General features: G+C 36.3%; 1 protein-coding gene across 1 annotated transcript in view; it reads right to left on the bottom strand.

The window, feature by feature from the left end:
* The window catches only part of HCN1 (hyperpolarization activated cyclic nucleotide gated potassium channel 1), a 655526-nt gene extending 633894 nt beyond the window's left edge, over nt 1–21632 (bottom strand). Inside the window, exon 1 of the mRNA XM_074203552.1 lies at nt 21217–21632. Coding sequence (XP_074059653.1) covers nt 21217–21632 — 416 coding nt within the window. The remainder of the gene's footprint in view (nt 1–21216) is intronic.
* Between the last annotated feature and the right edge of the window lie 1871 nt (nt 21633–23503).

The following is a 23503-nucleotide window of genomic DNA, read 5'->3' as shown; positions in this document are numbered from 1 at the left end:
CTGATTAGTGTGAAGATCCCACAACTGAGGGAAATTCTAAAGCAGCCCATTCCACTTAGGGATGAATGATTATCTGGAATTTGACTTTTTTTGATTTTCAGTCACCTCAAGTCTAAATCTGCCTCTGCAACTCTCACCCATTTCTACCAACTGTTCCTGTGAAAGATAAGCAAAGCTTGACTAAATCCCCTTGCCACTGGATGACTTTTCAAATCCTTAAAGACAACTATGATGTCCCATCATAAGCCATCTATAGTACATTCTCAATGTATCTTATTTCTTTTGATCAGTCCTCATATGGGCATAAATTCAGTGCCTCTATAGGACCCTAATTATCTATCTTTATTCACATTTATGCCATTCTTTTTCTCATTATTCCATTCTTTTTCCCATATTACCCTATATAAGGAGTTCTTAATCCTTTTTTTTCATATGACAGACTCCTTTGTCAATCTGGTGAAGCTTATCAACCTCTCAGCATAATGTTTTTAAATACATAAGGTTTAGAAGGGAAGCTAATTATACTGAAATACAGGTATCAAAAACAAAGGTCTTTGTTGCTGCTGTTTAAGTTCACAGACCAAGGTTAAGAATCTCAGTATCTATCCTCAAGCTAACATGGACTACCCTTCAGTCCTCTGCAAATGTTCTGTGTTTGGGGGCAGCTAGGTGGTACAGTGAATAGAGCATGGGACCTGGAGTCAGGAGGACCTGAGTTCAAATCAGACACGTATAACTATCCAGCTGTGTGACCTTAGGCAAGTCACTTAGCCCCTCCCCAAAAAATCTGTCTTCTCTCACCTCTAATTCTTTGTACATTTTCTTCCCCAATTTTAAAATGTCCTCTCTTATCTTCTTGACTAGTTGAATTGATTTCCATTCTTTAAAGCCCAATTCAAATATTTCCTCCACTAATAAGCATTTATTGATTCCCCTTTGATAAGGACAATCTTGAACTTTATATTTTTCCACTCTAATGCTTAAAATAGAGACAATGGGTATTAGAATAAACATCTGTGTTTATACTGCAGAAAAGACTATAGGGTAGGGACAACTGTATTATTTGGCTTTGTATCTACCCCAGAACCTATCACTTACCTCAGGTCTACAATTATCACCAGGTCTACAATTATCACTTAATAAATGTTTGCTTAATTGAACTGTTTATCGTACATTATCTCATTTGATCTTTACAACATCACCAGGTGATGGGTAGCAGAGTATCATCAAATGTGGCAAGGCTCAGTAAAAAGGTAGATATCAAAAGTGGTTAAGAAAACATGTACACTGGGATAAGTGTTATAAAAGAAGGAGAAAGGATAACATTGCTCCAAGATAATGGAGCACAAGTCATAAATGAGTCTTATTAGAAATTAAAACAAAATAATATGGCTTTAAGTGAAAAAACTTTAAAATGAAATAACTCTTAATGTGCATCTTGATTGCATACACACAAAACCCTTGTATTATTGAAATAATATTAAATAGCAATAATGGGGCAGCTTGGTCCTACAGTTGATAGAGCACCGACCCTAGAGTCAGGAGGACCTAGTTCAAATACTACCTCAGATACTTAATAATTACCTGTGTGACCTTGGGCAAGTCACTTAATCCCATTGCCTTGCAAAAACCAAAAAAAAGCAATAACAATAATGCTTCATAGTTTATAAGTAATTATAAATTCATATGTACCATTCTGTGAATTAAAGGGCAATTACTTACCTCAGGAGTTAGGAAGATTTGAGTTCTAATGCAGTCTCAAATATTTCATAACTGTGTGACCTTAGGCAGGTCACTTAACCTCTGTTTGCCTCAATTTCCTCAATTATAAAATGGGACTAATCATAGTACAATCCTCCCAGGTTGTCATAATCAAATAAGACAATTTTTAAAATACATGGTTTAGCCCTTATATGCCTGATACCATCTAAATGTTAGCTGCTAATAGGAGCTACTAGTTTTGCTGCAACTGCTACCATGCTGTGTTGTTTCTCCACACTCCCCCCCCACTTCTTCCTCCTCTTCCTCCTCCTCTTGCTGCTGCTGCTGCCACTATGACTGTGGAGAAACAGCACAGCATAAGATAATCAACTGACCTAAGAGTCAGGATGACCTGGATTAAAATCCCACCCACATCTTATATGTTCTGGCTTGATGACTTTGCTTTGTGAGTGTCTCTTTAATTCTCAGTTATAATTACAAATTACAGAACATTTAGAGAAATATTCTGAGAGGAGAAATTCCCTCACTTAAGCATGCCCTAAACCAATGAAATCACATATGTGGTAAGTAAAAACAAAAACAAAACAAAAATCAAATCTGAGCTTGTTATAAATAAATCCAACATTAGGCTATACGGAAATTCAATCAACTCTAGGAAAAATTTATAATTATTGCAGTATAAAACAAATTTTCCCATGAAAAAGGCAATCTGAAAAAATTTTAATTTAAGAATTTTATTTATGTGCAACTTTTATTTTCAAAATTGCATTAGAATTATTATTATCAAACAAGTATTTATTAAAGAATATCCTATTCAGGGAACTGTGCCAGATAATGAAAATTATAAGAAAAAAATAATATAGTGCCTTCCCTCAAGAGCATATAATCTACCAGAAAATTCCTTGTATGTATGTATGTATTTATATGCATGTACATGGGTGCCTATACACTTATATGTGTATGCCTGCAGTACAAATATATATACATATCCTGTGCTTTATGCATGTAACACATATACATACAAAATTTTATATAATATACATATATGCACATATATGCACATATACATTGTGATTTATATATGCCTATATACATATATATATATATACATACACACATATATTCATATTTGTATGAAGTTGGCATGTGAGTAGAATGAAAAAAGTGGGAAAAATGTATTTAGCTAAAACTGGCTAGGAAAAGAAGATGAGTAAAAACAGGTTGTAGGTAGAAGGGATAGCAGGATCAAGTAGTGTGTTTTTTTTAATAATTGTGGGATATTTGAGAATATTTTTTACAGGGATTGGAATCAAGGACATAAGTAGAGATGTGTTGATTTTAGCAAGAAGGATTTAAGAGACTAAAGCAAAGGAGAAGAGATTGAGGGATGCATTTAAGGGGAATTGAAGTAAGGAATTAAGGAACAGCTACAAGCTCATGATGGATGGGTTCAATATTTTTTTTTAATTACATGTTCTTTCTTGAAGAGAAAATAAGAGAAATGTGGTTTTGGAGAGAAGAGGAGATCTTAAGTATCATTATGGAAAGTGCAATGGAGTCAAGATGGGGAGAATAAAAGGATTAGCAAGTGGTAAGAAAGACCTAGTAGTCGTTTTTGTTGCTGTTTCAATCTTGTCAGAGAATTTTGGTGTTTTCTTGGTAAAGATACTGAAGTGGGATGCCAAGTCCTGAGGAACATAGCAAATAGGGTTAAAGTGACTGGCCAGTGTCACACACCTAATAAGCATAAGACAACAGATATGAACTCACAAAGATGTGTCTTCCTGATTCCAAACCAAGTGTTCAATCTACTGTGCCATTTAGCTTCACATAATGGTGTTTACATAATATAAACTTGCAATTGACTGAGTCAGCATCCAGTGACATCTTCCAGTCTGGGCCTTCCTCATCCTGAATATTCCTTTAATCCTACTGATGAGTTCTTTCCAAAGCATTTTGGGGATGAGACCAGCTTGGCCATACTTTATTATGTCACCCTAAAAATTCAGAAATACATCAACTGAAAGGTAAATAGTATTCCTGGGATGAAGGCAATCTACAAAGATTGCAGAGTTAGAAGTGAGAGGCTAGAAATCTTACCATATTCAACCTGCAGAATTAGGAAGGCACTCTCAAAAAAAAATCACATAAGTTGAAGAAATGAAATATAAGATGTGTTAAGAAATATTCATTACAACTAAATTCCAAATTTATTTGGTTCCGGTTACTAAAGGCAACATACACAATATTCATAACAGCATGACATATTATTGTCTTTAGGAGAAAGAATTCAATAAGTATTTTTAAATAGGACTTGAATTTTATTCATTGTTTCATCTATTTCTAAGGTCACATATGATTTATTTTTAATAATAGAAGATTTGTTTTCTTTCCTCTTCCATTTATTCATTTTTACAAGATATTTGAAATAACTGAAAATTTGTTTCCAAACACACCCAATTCATCAAGGGTTTCCCAAGTTCCCTAGAGCATCTATTGCTTTCCTTGAATTCTGTTGGGAATTTCTATTCCTCAGGAATTTCTCAAGGTGAAAATCCCTAACAGGTAAAGGTGGAGGTAGCCCATGGAAGTTCTGGCTCCAGAGTTGATATCTCTCACCTCTCAGGACTTCTTGCTAATACTTCATCAGTAAGATGCTGGGGTTTGCAGTGGGCAAAACTGTAGAAGTCAAAACAGTCGTACTGCTGATTCCACCAAAATTTAATAAGTTAGCTATCCCTATTAGCTTACTCCTAGAACTTATATATACTGTTCCTAATTAGCTACTTTATTTTAAAGAAATGGTTTCTCTAAACTTTTTGTCTTCCTGATAGGAATATTCTCTTTCATCACCTAATTCAAGAAGTACTCATGCCTGTATGTGTACGAGCATGTATAGGTATACATATACATACATACATACCTTATTCTCAGTATATGATAAATACTTAAGAAGTCACACATCTAAATAGTTATAACTATCTAGACCTCAATTCTCCTCTTTCACCTGAAGGTCCTACACCACTGAGGTAAAAAGATACTTTTTATCTAAATTCTTCAGAAAGTTATTTGAACTAGGTGGCACAGTATATAAAATATAGGATATGAATTCAGGAATATCTGAGTTTGATTATTACCTTAGTCACTTACTAGTTCTATGACCTTGTACAAGTCACTTAATAAACTCTACCTCATTTTTTCTCATCTTTAAAAGGGGGATAATAGTAGTAACTAGCTCATTAGAGTTGTGATGATCACTCAATCAGTCAGTAAACATTTATTGCTTACATTTATGGACAGGAATTCTGCCAAGTGATGGCCATAAAAAAGGTAAAAATTCCTACTCTCATGGCATTCATAGACTAATGGGAATGTAAGAACTGTGTATAAACAAGTTATATACAAGATAAATTGAAAATACAAATGCATTATGATTAAAAATGATTAGGAAAGTCTTCCTGAAAGAAGCTAGGGAAGGCAGGAAGCAGATAGAAGGAGGGAGAATATTTGAGCCAAGGTAGACAACAAGAGAAAATGACTAGAATTGGGAAATGGAGTTTTCTGTTCCAGGAAGATAAAGGGGTTCAGTGTCATTTTATCTCAGAATGTATGTGTGTGTTTATGTAAAAGGTATGTATTATGTATACATATATAGGCAGATAAACATATGTATGCATGCACATATGTATTGCTTTGCAAATCTTAAACACTATATAAATGCAATTATTATATATTGTTATTGATGTAATTATGATTATGATTTATCATCATCATCTTTCCATCATAGCACATATGTATTCTCCTTGAAAAGATGATGTTACTAAATTTGAATTTCTCACCTAGGTGTCCTCAATCAAATAGCTCTGTTCCATTGTTTAGTCTTTCTTAATAATATAAATATTATTGGTATAGCAAAGCATTTTGGTATAGTGGACTGAGAGATGACATTTTAGGAAGATTCAAATTCTGTCTGATACCTATTGGCTGTTTGACCCTGAAAAAAGTTACAACCTGGGGGCGGCTAAGTGGTGCAGTGGATAAAGCACCAGCCCTGGAGTCAGGAGTACCTGGGTTCAAATCCGGTCTCAGACACTTAATAATAACCTAGCTGTGTGGCCTTGGGCAAGCCACTTAACCCCATTTGCCTTGCAAAAAAAGTTACAACCTATAGATAATTTTATAAGAAAAAAAGTTGTGAATAAGATTCTAACCTGCATTGGCAAGGATGCTCCTTATTGAGAACTTGCTACAACAAAGAAGTCACAAGTTTTGTCCCTATAATTTGGCTAGTATGTATATAGATAGCATTTAGATTAATAGTAATCTCATAGTTTATAATAAATATTTTTGCAATTCTTTATTTCCATTTTATGAGCTTCTTATGAGTAAGACTAATTTTACACATTAGGATATCTGAGTCTAGCAGTTTCAATACTTTACAGATTCGGGTCAATCCAAACAATCATTTATTAACTACATACAATATATGAGTCATTGTTCTAGGTTGACAGATATAAATATAAAGAGGAAACAGTCTTGCCATAAAGAATCTTAACTTTTACCCAGGAGCGTTCCAAATGCACACATCTAGGGAAATTAAGGCAGTGAGTATACTGCAGTAAAAATATCTCTTGATTTGGAACAGAGAATGAAGATTGAATTCTGGCTCTATCATTTCTAACTGTATGAATATGGACGATTATGTTACCAGGTTTTGGTGGCAAGGAGACATATATGATACAGTTTCTGTAACATGTAACATGTTCAATTATAAAATCATTTCATTTTTCTGTGTCTGTATTTTTTCCTCTATAAAAATAAGGAGATTGGACTAGATGGCCTTTTAAATCCTTTCTAATACTATCTAGGATTTTAGAATCTGAAGAATTGTAAGGATGGAGAGAACAGTAACAACTAGGGAAAAATAGGAAAGAGCTTGTGAAGGAAGGAGAAGTTTATTTGAGACCTGAAGCAAGATATACATTTACAGACATTGGGGACAGACAGCCTATGCAAAGGTGCAGAAATACATTAGGGTTAGTGAATTAAGCAAATAGAACAGTTTGTCTGAAACATAGTGTGTGAATAGTAATAAAATAAAAATGTCTAAAACGATAGGTTGGAGTCTAGGTTTATATTTTATCTGAGATTTCATAGGGAATGGCTGAAAACATTTGACTGAAAAGGTGATATAGCCAGAAGTATATATTAGGAAAATTATTTTAGTGGTTGTATGGAACATGGGTTGCAGCGAGAACAAACTAGAAACAGAAAAACAAATTTGCAGGTAATTAATATAACTGGAGTTGATAAAGGTCTGAATTAGGGTGGTGTTAAGTGTATGTGAAGAGAAACTGTATTTGGGAGCAATTGTGAAGAAAAAATTGACAAAACTAAACTGATCTGAAAAGGAGAGAGAAGGAGGGAGAAGAATCCAAAAAGACCCTGAAACTTATATCACTTAGAATCTTGGACAAACCAGTTTCAAAGTGGTAGTACCTGAAGCTAGACTTCAAGGGATTAAGAAGTAAACAGGAACTAAGAAAGTAGAGGAAGCAACTTCAGGCAATTTTTTCCAAGTTTGGCTCTCCATTCTTTTTTTGACCAGAAGTGTACAATTTGCAGTCATTAAAGAAATTACCTTCTAACTAGGGACCCCTACGATAACAAACTATTTTTATGCCTCTTTAGGAATTATGAATTAGCACACAAAGGACACAAACAGTGTGCTAAAGGTATAGTAAAGCATGATAATTCATAGCACTGAGGGATGACTTGCATGATCATCAGGCTTGCAGAAGATGCTACTGACCATGTTTGTCATTCTATGTGATTGCATGGAACAACATTGTCCTGCTGTTTTGCCCTCACTGTGCTTATGAGAAGACTGGCTGTGACACTGGTAAAGATATTGGATGACAGGCTTCAGTAGAGAAAAATTTAATCAGACTATTGCAAAAGTTTAACGCAGCTGAGTAGGTTGTTTTTCAGTGCAAACAGATGGCAATGATTTTTTAGTCAAAGGGGATAACATATTTTACTGAAATATAATAACACCCAAAAACTTGATTCTAACTGAAGAGAGGTAATATAACTACCTTCTGTTGCCTTTTTTTTACAAGTGCCTTTTGTCACTGATTTGTGACAGTTTTTTTGAGTCTGAGTTTGACAAATTCAGGTATAGTTAAATTGCAAGCATGTTGAAAAACTTGACAAGAGACACAGAATTGTAAAGTTATAGGAACCCAGATCTTAAAAAAATGAAAAATGAAAATGAAATGTAAAAAAATGAAAAAAGAAACTTATTTGGTTTAGAAAAATCCTTATTCCAGCAAAGAAAATCCCTTTCAAATGCCACTGACTTTTGTACATCATCTTATATAGATTAATTTCCTACTCCTAAATACCCCACAGTGTTTCCAGCAGAGTCCTTGTGGTATTCAGGACACTGATTCAAGCATGCCTTGTGGTCATTGCTCTCTACTGTTATTTGCCTACAATGAGCTCTCCAATAATTAGGGCTGAATACACTGCACTTTTTAAAATTAAACCAAGCCTCTGGGAAAGAATCATGGAAATAGATGGTTAAAGGACATCCAGGCAATTAACAAGTATGATAAAGTTAAAAATTAAAGATGCCAAAGTAGGTTAAGAGCTTTTTTTTTTCCTTTCTCACTCCAGCCTCCTCCACCCACCAATGTTATATGTTAGTACCTAGGAGACTTTCCATTAGCTTGATAACAAGAGAATAAAAGAAGGAAATAGGGAAAGCAAAGAGGGAAGGGGGGAAAGAAAGGAAAAAAGAAGAAAGGAAAGAAGGAAGATATAAAGAACAATACAGATTCTATATTTCAGTAAATTAGTTCAGATTTGATTTAATTTGTTTACAAAAAGGTCTTTTTTTCTAGGTTCTACACAGGGAAATGATGCTGCTGAATATAGCTAGCCAATACAATAATTTTTTTTTTTTTACAATAAAACCTCAGACAACCTATCCTTTGGGGGAGACACAGGTTTAGGTACATTAAATGTAATGTAAGATCATCATAATCTGACCTTAACCAATGTTTTCAGATTTTTAAAGTCCCTCTTAACACTCTCAACTTTAGCTCAATTACATTATTTAATGTTCCCCATGCATGACATTCCATCACTTCTATACCTTAGCACAATCTGTCCTTCAGGCATGGAATGTCCTCCCTTCTCACTACCTCCTTTTGAAATTCATAGCACCCATCAGGGATCAGCTGAAATGCTACCTCCCACACTACACCTTTTCTAAAGGACACCTCCCAAGATATTATTGTTCTTCCCACCCCCAAGTTACTTTGATCGAGATATATATATATATATATACATATATATATGTATATATATATGTGTGTGTGTGTTGTATATATTCATATACATATATACATCTTCACATATATGTTTATGTGTGTATGCATATATACACATGTATGCATATGCAAATATAAATGTGTTTATCTTTATAAATGTTTGTAACCATAGAATATAACTTCTTTGAGGGAGGGACATTTCCAAGCTTTGCATGGTATCTGACCCATAGTAGTTACTTATTACATGTCTATAAGCAAACTAAAGGGGAAAAATTTGTAATGTAAATGTCATGCATCTTTAGTTAACTTTTCCCAAGAACACAAAATGCAACACTTTCAGAAAATATGTTTCTACAAACTATGCATATTACTTTTCATGGGCTTCTAGTCTAGAGCTGGAAGGTTAGCTATGCGTCAAGTCTTTCTTTTTTTAAAATTTTATTTACGGCAATGGGGTTAAGTGACTTGCCCAAGATCACACAGCTATGTATTAAGTGCCTGAAACTGGATTTGAACTCAGGTACTTCTAACTCCAGGGCTGGTACTCTAGCCACTGCACCACCAAGCTGCCTCCAAAGTCTTTCTTTTCTTAAAAAAAATTGTAATCTCAGTTATCATTAATAGCCATCATAAATAGATTAAAATTAGTTATGTCAGGATCAACTAGATCCCTTTCTCTTATTTTATATGACAACCTATAATTTGGGTACAATCTTTATTAGCAATTTTTATGTTATTGTTTTGCTATTAATAACACAACTGAATTCATTGGGATGGAGGTGAGGGACAGGAAAGCATATTTTGAACAGTTTGCAGTTGAAGTTTTTAAAAAATAACCCCATCGGGGCGGCTAGGTGGCGTAATGGATAAAGCACCAGCCCTGGAGTCAGGAATACCTGGATTCAAATCTGGTCTCAGACACTTAATAATTACCTAGCTGTGTGGTCTTGGGCAAGTCACTTAATCCCATTTGCCTTGCAAAAAACCTAAAAAAAAATAACCCCATCTCTGAAAACAAAGGCTTTTCCTTAATTATATCTGTGGAGGTAATCCATAAATTTCTTCTTCATTATGAAACAAAATTATAAACTAGATTGGTAATTCAAACCAAGAAAGATAATTTATCAAACAAAAATTGCAAAAAAAAAACCAAAACCCAAAATAAAAAAAGATAAAACCAAATTGGTCAATACTATATCTATCTATCTATCTATCTATCTATCTATCTATCTATCTATCTATCTACATATATATATATACACACATATATATGTATATATATACATATATACATATGTATATATATATGTATGTATATATATATATATGAAAATCATGTCAATCTTCATTTTCTTGCCATCAGAAATAGTTTTTCTTTTCATTTTACTCTGTCAAAGATAATACTAATTTCCCCAATGCAATGAAAATGAAACTCTTAGAACTTTCTTGAGAAAGTATCTACAATAAACATATTTGGGGCGGCTAGGTGGCATAGTGGATAAAGCACAGGCCTTGGAGTCAGGAGTACCTGGGTTCAAATCTGGTCTCAGACACTTAATAATTGCCTAGCTGTGTGGCCTTGGGCAAGCCACTTAACCCCATTTGCCTTGCAAAAACCTTAAAAAAAACAATAAACATACTCTTATTCTCAAAACCTCTCATTTGAAAAGAATTTGATGTCTCTCAGCTTTCATTTCTTTTTTCAATGTCAAAGAAGCAAAAAGGTATCAACATTCTCAAACACATACATAATTGTGAGGTTATAAAGTTACCCAGCTATTACAAAGTTTTGTACATTGGGTTTTATCTAGAGGCTATATATATATATATATATATATATATATATATATATATATATATATATATATACACATATAAATACTTATTGGGTCTATTTTATGAAGGGAAGGTTTAAAATCATCCAATCTAGATACTTTTTAGCAAAAGAATAAAATTGAATAACTGAATCCAAATGGATCTTTTGACATCCATGTCATTCAGTATTTTTCATTTCCTAGATTACCAGACAAATAAATAAGCTGGCATTTCCCATTTTCCAACATCCATAAGACCACAACTAATTAAGATTATTTTTACCAAAGTAAAGATATCTGAATAAACTGATAGAAAATTTAAAAATGAACTATTAGTGTTTTTCTAATACCAAGTTTTAGAAATATGAAATGTGTGAGAAAATACATTGCACTTTTTAAATAAAATGATTAGCTTTCCCCCATTGTTGCTTTTTTTCTTTTTGTTTATGTCAAAAGATCATTATAATGATAACAAACTGTTTTCTTCTTATCATTAGTTTTAGATGCAAAGGACTCTCTTTTTATAAAGGACTCTCCTTTTATAAAAATATTCTTCCTATGATTCAGAAGCCAATGCCTATTGAAATAGTATTATATTAGGGGCGGCTAGGTGGCATAGTAGATAAAGCAATGGCCTAGGAGTCAGGAGTACCTGGGTTCAAATCTGGTCTCAGACACTTAATAATTACCTAGCTGTGTGGCCATGGGCAAGCCACTTAACCCCGTTTGCCTTGCAAAAACCTAAAAAAAAAAGTAAAAGAAATAGTATTATATTGTGCTATAATTTTTTACAAATAGCCAGTTAGCCCCTGAAAAAATTGTGAAATATTCACTTTTTCTTTCTCCCTCAATGGTATTCATTTACCCTTCTTAGGCAATTCTCCAGTATTTTGCTATGTCTGATACCTATCAACTCATTTACCTTAAAATAGGTGAATGATAACAACTTAAAATATTCATCTCAGAGGAATTCTAATTTTATGAGATGCAAATAATAAATTTCTACTTATGGAAATTTAAATATTAACAATTTGCATGTGTAGTAATTTTGAACTGTCCATCCTCCAAATAAAGGTGTTTATTTAAAGACAATTCCAGCATGATAGTCCAAGGAGAAATATCAATTTTGTTTTTATGATTTGCTGCCAAATGCCTAAATTGAATGATTTTACCCTTCCCTTCTAGGCCCAATAGCTATATATATATAATGGACCAAAACATGATCATATAATAGAATAATACAGAAAAAAAGGACTTGAATTAGGAATCCATTAAGAAACTCCATGATTATTGACAAATTACTTAACCTCTGTAAAACAATGCCATTTAATTGGATCTTTTGTTTTCAAATCCAAAAACTAATAAGACATATCAATTTAGATGCTATAGTAAAATCATTCTGCATTATGTAATTCTTTAATCATTAGTAAATTGTAACACATTACCAATGAAGGATTATGCGAGATAAGTGGTATAAAGGATGCTATTACAGAAATATTTTAATCAGAAAAGAATGTAAGGTTAGAGTAAGGGTTCTTTGTTGGGAAATATTTCATTGCTATCCTCAAAATATCAAGATATCTTAAGGAAGACTATCAGCAGATTAGGTGAACCCTCTATGGAGAATTTGTATTGAACAGGAATATAGGGAATGGATGGGCCTAAGTTATGCCACTCATCAAAAAAGACAAATCAATAAAACCTGAGATGCATTGAAACAATGAAGAATTGTGCAAAGCTTATCCTAGTGAATAAATGTCTAAGGTCATAAGAACAAGTTATTATATACTTCAGACCTTCCTTCAAATCATTTTGTCTGAATTCCAAACAAGAAATTTGTAATTTTTCAGTCATCTCCAACTCTTCATGACCCCATTCAGGGTTTTCTTGGTAAAGATATTGGACTGGTTTGCCATTTTTCTTCTCTATCTCATTTTACAGATGAAATGACTTGCCCAGTATCTCAGAGCTAGTGTCTGAAGTTGAATTTGAACTCAGGTTTTCCAGACACCAGGGCTAGTGTTTGATCCACTGTGCCACCTAGCTGCCCAAATGAGTTATTTCCTCCTACGATTAGCAGAGTCAAAATAATTAAGAGACAGGATTTTTCAAAATTGGGCTATGAACTCTTCTTAGTAGATTGTAAAATCTGTAATATCATTTCTTATTTACCTTTGTCATACCATATCTTGAACACAGTAGTTAGCCAAAAATATGAATTAACTAGTCAATGAATTCTCTCTGATATTTGTCCTTTATTCATTGAGCAACTTAGTTAAGAAATATTCAGTCCTTAGTTACAAGTTCCTATTGGATCTATTCCTTATAATTTAATGTTTCTCTTTAGATCTCTCCAAACTCCATAAACATCATATTTAGTCAGTCATTTCAGTTTTTAAAGAACCTGAACAAAAATTCCCACCAAAGATAACATGATATCTATTCCACACTATACTGCAAACCATCATGTTGAATTTTCATAAATTCCTAAATTTGGATAAGATCTTAAAATGATTGTTTCAAATACTGCAGAGTATTTACTACTATGCACATCAAATTAGCATTTATAAGGTGCTTTCCTATTAACTATTTCATTAGGAATGTGAGTTAGTTTCATGAGTATTCCAATTTTACTAAGAAAAAAAGAGCAACCACGTTATTTTTCTAAGATAAACCTAGCTAGTAAGGGAAGGAACTGATACCAGGATTTCAGATTCCCTAAATCCATTTCCAAGGCACTTTCCCTTCAACCATGTGAACCCCCAGACTAATAGGGAGAAAGTCAATTCATCTGCTTGAAATGTGCTATTTAAAATTATACAATATATGAATTACATAATATAATCTGATAAATTAATAAGTTTTGAGTAAACAAAGGATACTTAGAAGGGTCCTTGATGGTGGTTTTAGCTTACTTGGAAATATTATCTCTTTTAGACTATGTAGATAAATTAAAATATAACTTGCTGAAACAAAGGAATGAGAACAGAAAATAATAAAATTTCTAGATTAATATGTACTTCAATGTTCCAAGAAACTGTGATTTCATCAAGGCAAATCCAACTTTCATCAATTCAGGTCACAACTTCTCTATGATGCTTTAAACTGTCTTAGAGAAATGCTATGACAAAAAAGAAATATTACTTTGTGGCCAACCTCAAGGATGTTCTTAAACAATAAGATTAAATTAGAATTAACAATTTTGTTTAAGATGACTTGTGAAAGTTTAATATTTAATATTTCAAAAATAAGAATAAAGACTATCATACATTTTGTGGATGGACTAATAAGAAGAAATTCAAATGTATATAATGAACAAGCTGGATTAATGTTCCATTTTATGTGGCATGGAAAGCCCAGTACATGAGTACTTTAAACTATAGATAAGGTTTCTGTTCATTATACTAGTTTTTTTTTCCTTTTGCTAAACATTAAAAAATACTTTATATATTTTATTATGGTTGTTCCTCACAAATATCCTATTTTAGTTAAGTCCTCATTAGTGAGAACAATGGATTCCTTGAAGTGGTTTAAGTATTCAAACTCTTATTATAAACTATGGTATTTGATCCAAATGTAATGGAAATATGTGATACAAATCCCTCACTTTAGAAAAATTCTTTATTTGCCTTAATTGGAGCCTCTGTATTATCTGTTTAGCAGATGAAGCATTTACTCAGGTTATAAAACTTATAAACATTTGAGAAAAAAATGTAAAACTAAGGAGTTCATCCTGATGTCAGGGCAGTATTCTATCTACTCTACTTGGCTGCCTCTAGATTCTAACTCCTCAAGGTCTTGAGTCTTTTATCTTTTTATCTTGAATTCCTGGCATAGTGCCTAAAACACAATAGGGAGTTAAGAAATGTTTGTTGAATTGAAGGAAAATGATGTCATATAGATGATTATCAGATGATAAGTATTTTTTCCTGCCACTATGTATATAGATTTACCCAGATTTTTTTTTAATGCATTATGTCAAATTTCAGAATTCTGAATTTATTTTGCTTGAACCTTCAAGACCAGCCTCTTCTTGGACAAGAGTTGTTAATGTTATCCTGTGAATTTTTTGTCATTGTTCACAAGGCATTTACATTTCTCAAAGATACATAATCTGTCTCTTGTCTTTCTTGTGTATTACACAAACAGCTTGAATTTATCGAATGTCTTTCCTCTAGGGAGCTTCAACTGCTTGATATGTTATTTCCATTTTCCTAACAGCAGTCACATGAGGTAAGAAGCAATTAGGTAGTATTATTATCCCTATATTCGGAATAAGCAAATTGAGACTCTAAAGAGGATGAGTAATTTCCCCAAGGTCACAAAGCTAGTCTGAGGAAGTTCAGGGACTAGAACTCTGATCTGAGTTTAGCATACAGTTAATTCTACTGAAGTGTGACTTGAGACTGACAAACAAGACTAATATTCATATATGTCAAACAGTCTCACTGCTTTAAGGTTAAATTTTTGCATTATTACTAATGTCAGCTCTGCATAAGCATAAAGTTTATGCTTATGAACATATTGCATTTCATCATTTTGATGAATTAATTTCTAAGAAGCAGTTCAATTTAAATCTTACCTCACATTTTTACTATTTGTGTGAACCTGGGCATGTCATATCTTCTCTGGGCCTCAGTTTCCTTGTCCATAAAATGAGATGGCTGGACTTGATGACCTTTAATATCCCTTATAGTTCTAAGCCTACAGGACTATTAACTGATTAATGTGTAAGAAAGTATGTCTGAAAAATATGGAATAATAATTTAGTGAATCTGAATGGAATATTCTTTATCATTATTATTTTTATTATTTACCAAATTACCCAAATGAATCAGAAAACAACAGATCAACCTTTTTTGCTTTGATTGTATTAATCCAACCTCCATCTGGGTATCATTTTTAGATATATAGCTCAGCTTCAACAGTACTAGATAATTGCAGACTTCCCTTGAAAGTACTAGAATATTGTTTTACAGGCAACATAAATGAAAAGGGAAATAATCAAACAAATTGTAGGGCCTAGAAAGTTTTGCATAGAACAAGAGAGAGAGGCTCCCAGAGTGTAAGTGGGAAAATGAAAAATTTTCTCTGAATCTCAGAACACCTAATGGTAGGCTATGAACCAAATTATCTCCACAAAGAAATTTATTTTTAGAAGTGAAACTCAAGTGTCAAGTGCAACTGAAACTAATTTAAGTTTCTTAGTGTATGCAGTTTTTCCTAATTACCTTTAAAAGTGCTCATAAAATATATAATGTCCACCCTAATTCATATATTGCCATTTAATTATTCCAGAATATAAAGAGTGAATGCTACAGACCCTGTTCAATTCTCTCTCTTTATTTTGTGTTAGCAATCTGTCATAATTTATTTAATTACAAATACTATAATTTGTCAAACTTAATGGTAATATTTCATATTTCTAAGAATTAGGAAAGTCATAAGGATTGAAAAGTTGGATGGATTTTTTTGCCTAAAGAAACAGAACATAGGCAGAGGAATTATTATAATTATTCCAATATACTTCACCTGTCCAGATCTATTTCTTCACCCTATACAGTGAAGAGGTTGGAGCAAATAAAGAGTTCTTAATTTTTCTTATGGTATGGATTTTTTTGACAGCCTAGTCTGTCAAAAGTCTGTCCTTTTCAGAATAATGCTTTTAAATGCATAAAATAAAATATGTAGTACTTTAAAGAAATCAATTATAATGAAATAAAAGTAACAATTTTTAAAAGTTCAGTGACTCCAGAATAAGAACCCTTGACCTACCCTAGATAATCTCTGTACTCTTCAGTATAGTAATATCACTTTAAAATTTTAGTCTTTTTAAACAAAAATTTTTACATGACAAATTTCTACCTTTCAAATGTAACCTTGTGAGGCATCTCCCCCTTTAATCAATTTTCCCCATTTTTTAAAAGGAGGGACACCTGTTGGTGAAAAATTTAACCAGGAAAAAATATTTTGAAAGTACTTTTTAAAAAAAATTACTATGTGTAATCATTTAGTACAATCAGTTACAGAATGTATGCCATTTAACAGTTTTAATTAATATAGTATATTCTTGAGATTCACTATAACAATCTGTTAACTATGAACCAATGTAGGCCCTATATTCACTGAGCATTTTAGTTTAATTGAGCCAAATACATAATCCATCATTTTTCTTGTAGGATTGATAGATTCAATGACCTAAAACAATTGTTTAAATTATTAGTAGGAATAGTCAAATCCTGGGAAGACAAAAACTTGTACAGGCTTTCACACTCAGAAATCCAAGCTGAATAGTGAGAAAATGAAAGCAAGTATTCCAGAGAATTGACTGTATGCATTCAGTGCAAAGACAATATAACAGTTGGCTAATTAGACCTTAAACCCCAGAAGGTTGAATTGTTTTCTTGTGAGAGGATTCTGGAAAAAAAAAATGGTCCCTTTATGACTGAGCTGCGTAATATAGGTGGAACTTCCCTTCCCTGATGTACACACCAGTGATGGAGAATTCCAGCATTAACACAGGATTGGCTGTGACACAATACAGAGTGCCAGAAAAGGTGGCAACATGCATCAGGAAGTGAATCATAGCCTCTAGAGTGTTTATGTAGTATACAATGCGCTTTTCACACCAGAGTTCATACTAGTTAATGAAGACACTGGAAGGAATTAAGAAATTATGACATCAGTCTGCCTACCTTATGAGAACAAAATTTATCACGATATAAGTCAAAGGATTTTTAAATTAAAATAACTACATGCTATCAAGTATAGTAATGGCCATCCCAGAAATGTCAGTGATCATCACAGAGTTGCCAGAGAATTAGCAATCATCAAAACCAAATTTATTCATATAAATATTTAATCCATTTGATTTGTAAGGGTATCTGTCATAACAATTCAGAACTTAAAAAAACAGTAAATCCTATTGTACAAAAACAATTACAAAATGAACATTTCAACTGATTAATCAACTGTCAGTTTCTTGTAAATAAAGCTTTGTGGTATCACACAAATTTCCTAATTTTTATCTAGTTATCATCATAGCAGCCCAATCAGCATCTTCTCTTTCATTTAGAAAGGAAGAAAATGGGCATGACAGCATCATTTGCCTGTTTTTATAGAGTGAAAAGTAGAGCCTCTTCTGTCCTACTTTTATGTTGGAAAGGATCACCTGTCAGACATAGCATTAGCACTCAGATTCTACAGCTGTGAAGTAAAAGAACTAGCTACTCCCACTTAACAGTATGTGTACAGCTACATCCTCCCCTCTTTTCACAGGTGGAAGTACATCGGATGTATGATCAAATCTCTACCAAAATGGGCAATGTCAGCTCTTTTAGTATAGTCACGGTAATTTTCTGTGGCACTTCCTAGAACCTAGAGGACCGTGGCACAAAACACTGTGCAATGTCCATTAAGAGTGAGGGCCATGGTCTCCATCTATCATTTAAATGGGGACTCAAGAAATACAAACCTACACTCTTTATGCTTCATCAGATCTCACTGGCAAGAAAACTGACTTGCTAAATTTCATTATTCTCATTGTTTACTTTATGGTACTAAGTTAAGCACTTAAGGAATCATATTAGTTCATTTTCCTAAGAGCTGTATTTACTACCAAGGAATGTAAAATACTAAAAAGAAGAAGGCCTTACAATGTAACATTTTGATCTTTTATTTAGGACATACACAATTTCCATTAAAAAATAACTGGTGCTACAAAACATTCTAAAAATTAAATGTATTATCATAGGTATTGATTATTTTTGAAGAGATTAAAAATAAATTATTTACCATTGCTGGGCAAAAAGGAAGACAGTTGCAAAGTATTTTGGAAGAATATAGTAAAATATTATGACTTGTATATTTCAAGTAAACAAATAAACAGTTGCATAGTAATATCTTCAATTATTTTTCTCCTTATCAATTACTTGACATATTATCATAATTCAAAATCAAATTGTTTAATTGATATTTTATTAGTAATGATCATTTATTTAATGCAAATCCAAAAGAATGATATTTTCCACTTATTCAAGAGAAAACTACCTGACCCAGAATCTTACACTAACTCTTTCCACAACTAGAAGCAGATTCTTCTGAAAGTGAGTAGTAACAGATATACTCATATTCTGTTTACTTCAGTAAAAGTTGTAGCTGATGTTGTACTGGGAAAGGTATCTATTGTAATAGACATTCAAAACAAATTAGAAGGAAAATCTCAATATTAAAACAAAATCTTTGGTAACCCTCAAATTTTAAGTATATTATTCATTCACAGGAGTTTGGTATGTCATTCTAGTCTTAGATACCTCCCAGTCTTTTCTGGGTCTTAACATGTTAGCCCTTTGAAAGTTTTATTCTTTAAAACTTTAACATGATTATTTATATATAAATGTACAAATTACTCAAGTTTTATAGTTTTTTCTTGCTACTGGATTGATACTATTTTTAAAAAACATATATTCATAAAAATTGATGTATATTTTAATGTAAGGGGAGATTGTATATATATATATATACACTTATATGTGTGTATATATGTATAGACACAAACATATTCAGTATTTTTTGTGAAATAAAACACGATAATCCTTTTCTCTTTGAGGCAAGGACATTTCCAAGTTTAACTAAAGAAATATATCTGTGTTACATGCAAAGGATATTTGTTTAGTGTACACAATTTGAGAACTCTAAAGGTTAATGGGTCTTCACATTCCCTTCTACAGCCTCCTCTATGTCCTTTCCAAAATCAGTCCCAGAAAATTATACACAAGCTCATATCTCTGCTTAGATGAAAGATGTTACTAATTTCTGAGATGCTGTAAATTTCTCGGAAGGCAAGGGCGACACTAAGGTTTTGCTTGGCATTGGGCCGAATAGTCTAGTTACAGCCATTCAGAACTATGGACAGCTCCTGTTTAGGCTGAAATTTAAGATTCTTTCTTTTTCACACAAAGCTCAAGTGGCTTTCTTTTTTAAAGGCTTACAAAGCTGCTGAGGCAACACAGTAACATGTCTTCCCACAAACTAGCTATTAAAAACAAACTCCGTACATTTACAATCAACAGATCTGAGTGGAGGTGTTTTTAATCTCCTCTCTACCAAAAAAAATGCTGACACTTAAGTTTAGTACCATATTCCCGCACATCTAGACATAGATACATAAGATCTAGGTAGTTTTTTTTTCTTTCTTTCTTAAAACACCTTTCATTATTAAAAGAAAAATCTAACAGTGCATCCAGAAGCTAATCTAAGTGGCTCCGGGGTGTGTGCACACTAATAAGAGGATCTTGTTTCACGACCTTCGCTCGCCAATCTCCAGACGAACTTTGTGAACGTTTCTACAGTGCCAAGACCAGAAAGCGTTGTCCTTGGCTTGAATGCTACTCTGGCAGGAGAGTTTAAGAGCCCGCACCTTTCCCTCCCTTCCTTCCCCAGGTTTCTCTTAAGTTAGCCTGAGGAGAAGAGAGAACAAGATTTCTGAAGTTGAGCCAGATTTGTAGTCAAGGTCAAATAAGGGTGTTTGTTGCTCAGTCTCACTAGGGGGACTTTGGAAACGCCCCCTTTCCCTGCCTGGGGAACTTAATCTGAGCCTGAGGCTTCCTGTCAGGCTCTCGCCGAACCTCCCTGCGTGGGTCTGGATTTTGTGTTCTCTGGAAAGCTAGAGTCAGGGAAAGTCCAAGTGTTCCTTACCGCAGATCACACATTCTCTTAAGGGAAGTTGGTGGAAAGATACTTTGTTGCACATAACCATGGATAAAACATAAAGGTCCGCAGGAAGGACCAGAGGGACCTAAAGAGGCATGGGGTCAGGTTCATCTCATCACCACGCTTCCCTGGCCTTTCTTAGTACCCAGTCCCTTCCTGGAAGAGGATGGGGGGGGGATGGAAAGTGGGGTTCACGATTTCCCTTAGATAAGAAAGCACACCCAAAGCGAGCAGCCTCGGGGGGTGGTGTGGAGGGACCCTGGAGCTCGCGGGCATCTCTCTGCCCCCGCTCCCCACCGTGCACCTTCTACAGGTAAAACTTTGCCTGCTTCCTCCGAACCCTCTCTGACTCGCGGGTACTTTTCGCTTCTCCCCCCATAAGCTCGGGGGGAAGGAGACTCTCCCTGACAGTTGGGCAAGATGAAAGTAAAGGCTCTCTCTATCCCAGACTTGCTGGAAACTAGTTGAAGAGGAGTGAGGCACTCCCAGCCATGGCAGCGGCAGACTCCCCCACCCCACCCCGCGCCCACCCCCAGCCCAGCCCCGGGGTGGGGGCGAGCCTCCCTCCCCAAAGCCAGGACACGGATTTGAGGGAAGGTGGGGCAAGGCCCGGACCCCCGCCCCCTCACCTGAAATCACTATAAGGGTGGATAATCCAGAAACCTGCAGTTTTAACCCTTTCCTGCTCCTTCTCCACCGCCTTCTGGCTGCCGAACATGCGGAGGGAGAATTTGTTGACGCCCGGCTGCAGCATGGAGGTGAACTGCCTCTGCATGAAGCCGTACTGCCGCCGGGGTCCCTCGGCATCCTCGAAGCCCACCACGGGTTCCTCGCCGCCGCCGCCGCCGCCGCCCCCGTCCACCTTGAAGCACACCGAGTTGCCGTGCTCCTTGGCGCCGCCCCCGCCGCCGCCGCCCCCCGGGGGGCTGCCCAGGCTCTTGTCCGCCGCGGCCCCGGCCCCAGAGCCCGGGGGCTTCACGGGGAACACGCCACCGCCGTCGTCCCGGCTGCCGGACGAGGAGTTGGGCTTGCCGGCGCCCTCCATGCTGGCGGCGCGGGCGCGGCGCTCCGGGCTGGCCCAAGGGAGCGGCCGAGGGAGCCGGGGCCGGCGGCCGCGCGTGGCTGGGGCTCCGGCCGCCGAGGAGCGAGCCGAGCAGGAGCCGAGCCCCTGGCTGTCTCCAGCCCGCCGCCGCGCTCCGCGCTCCTGGCCGCCCCGCCGCCGCGCTCCTGGCCGCCCCGCCGCCGCGCTCCGCGCTCCGCGCGCCTGGCCGCCGCCGGCTGCCCCCTGCTGGCGCCTCCGCTCGGCTCCCGCCCTGCTCGCTCACTTTCCCCGGACTCCTTCCCCGCCTGACATTGAGCGCGGCAGTCCTTGAAGACTCACCCCCGCCCCCTTGCCATGGCCGCGGCGCGGGCGCTGTGTCTGCGTGTGCAGCGAGAGGGGCCGCGGGCCCGGGCCGGCGTGCGCGGGGCCGCCGGCGCCTGTGCGCGTGGGTCTGTGGGTGTGAGTGTCTCTGTGAATCAGTGTCTCTGTGCTACAGCCAGACACACGCGCACACGCGCGCACAGGGCGGGGACGGCTGCTGGAAGTCGGAGCGGGCGAGCGAGCGAGCGCGCGGGGGAGCGCAGGGGCCGCGGCCGGCACGGGCACAGGCGCTGACCCCCGGGGCCCCCGCCCTGCTGGTGCGCAGCAGGACCGGCCCCGGACTGGGCCCGGGCTGAGCCCCCTGCACCGACTCCCGCCATCCTCCTCATGCGCCTAGGAGAGGTCTTCCCCCTGACAGGCTCGGAGCTACTGGGAACCGGCGCCCCATTCTCCATGCCCACCAGAAGGGGGGAAATGGGCGGTGGAGACCAACCCTCCACTGTTGACCTGTCTTTGCGAATGAGTTATGTAAGGGGCCTCTGCCCCCGCGGCCAACATTCACCTGAGCCACTCTCAGAAGTAGAGGGGTTCCTTTGACACATCTGTGAAATGGCTGAGAAAGCAGTCAGGGTGCAAGACCCATAGAAGAAAAAGGGGGGAAAGTATTTATATCGTACACACACACACACACACACACACACACACACACACACACACAGATAATAGGTTTTTGCAAGGCAAATGGCATTAAGTGACTTGCCCAAGGCCACACAGCTAGGACTGGATTTGAACTCATGTACTCCTGACTGACTCCAGGGCCGGTGCTTTATCCACTGCATCACCCAGCCACTCTATAGTACATTAAAAGTAACAATGGAAATTTTTAATAATATATCATAAGACACTGGGGAAGAAAGGCCAAATTATCTCTCTTGTTCTCTCTCCCATCAAAATAACAGAATTTAGTATATATATATATATATATATAGGAAAGGCCCATGATGTAAAACCAAAGAAGGTTAATTTTTGACCTGATTTGACAGGCATTAGATTTTATTATCATTGAAAAACCAGTTGGACCAAGATCAAGATCATTGCACCCAAAAGAAAGCAAGAACTGGAAGTGTGTATTTCCCCAGTTTTGGCAAGCGTTCAAGTCAGAAGCTGCAAGGCAACCATCTTGTTAAAGATGATATGGAAAAGATCCTTGAAGGCGATTGGAGATTGAAAGAAATCATTTGATAAATTCATGTATGACCAGAAAAAAATGACTTTTTAAGACAAGACAAAAAGTAGGGTAAAGTCTGAGGTATGACATGCTGGCAAGCATGAAGCAGGTTAAGGACATCAAGGGCTTGAAAGGAGAGAACTTGTAAAATAGCTTCCCTTGGTTTATAGCGTTTGCTGGAAGAATCCCCAGCACCCTAGGCAATTTTCCTATCACAGAAAAACTCCTTTAACTTCCCCCCAACTTCAAAAACCCTAACCTTATCATAAAATGTGTTGCACCTGGTTTGTCTTTTACAAAAGATTTGATTACCTTTTGCATATGT

Source organism: Macrotis lagotis, chromosome X (genome assembly GCF_037893015.1).
Source record: "Macrotis lagotis isolate mMagLag1 chromosome X, bilby.v1.9.chrom.fasta, whole genome shotgun sequence".
Classification (NCBI taxonomy): domain Eukaryota; kingdom Metazoa; phylum Chordata; class Mammalia; order Peramelemorphia; family Peramelidae; genus Macrotis; species Macrotis lagotis.
Note: the sequence above shows the minus strand (reverse complement) of the source record. Positions and strands in the feature narration are given on the sequence as shown.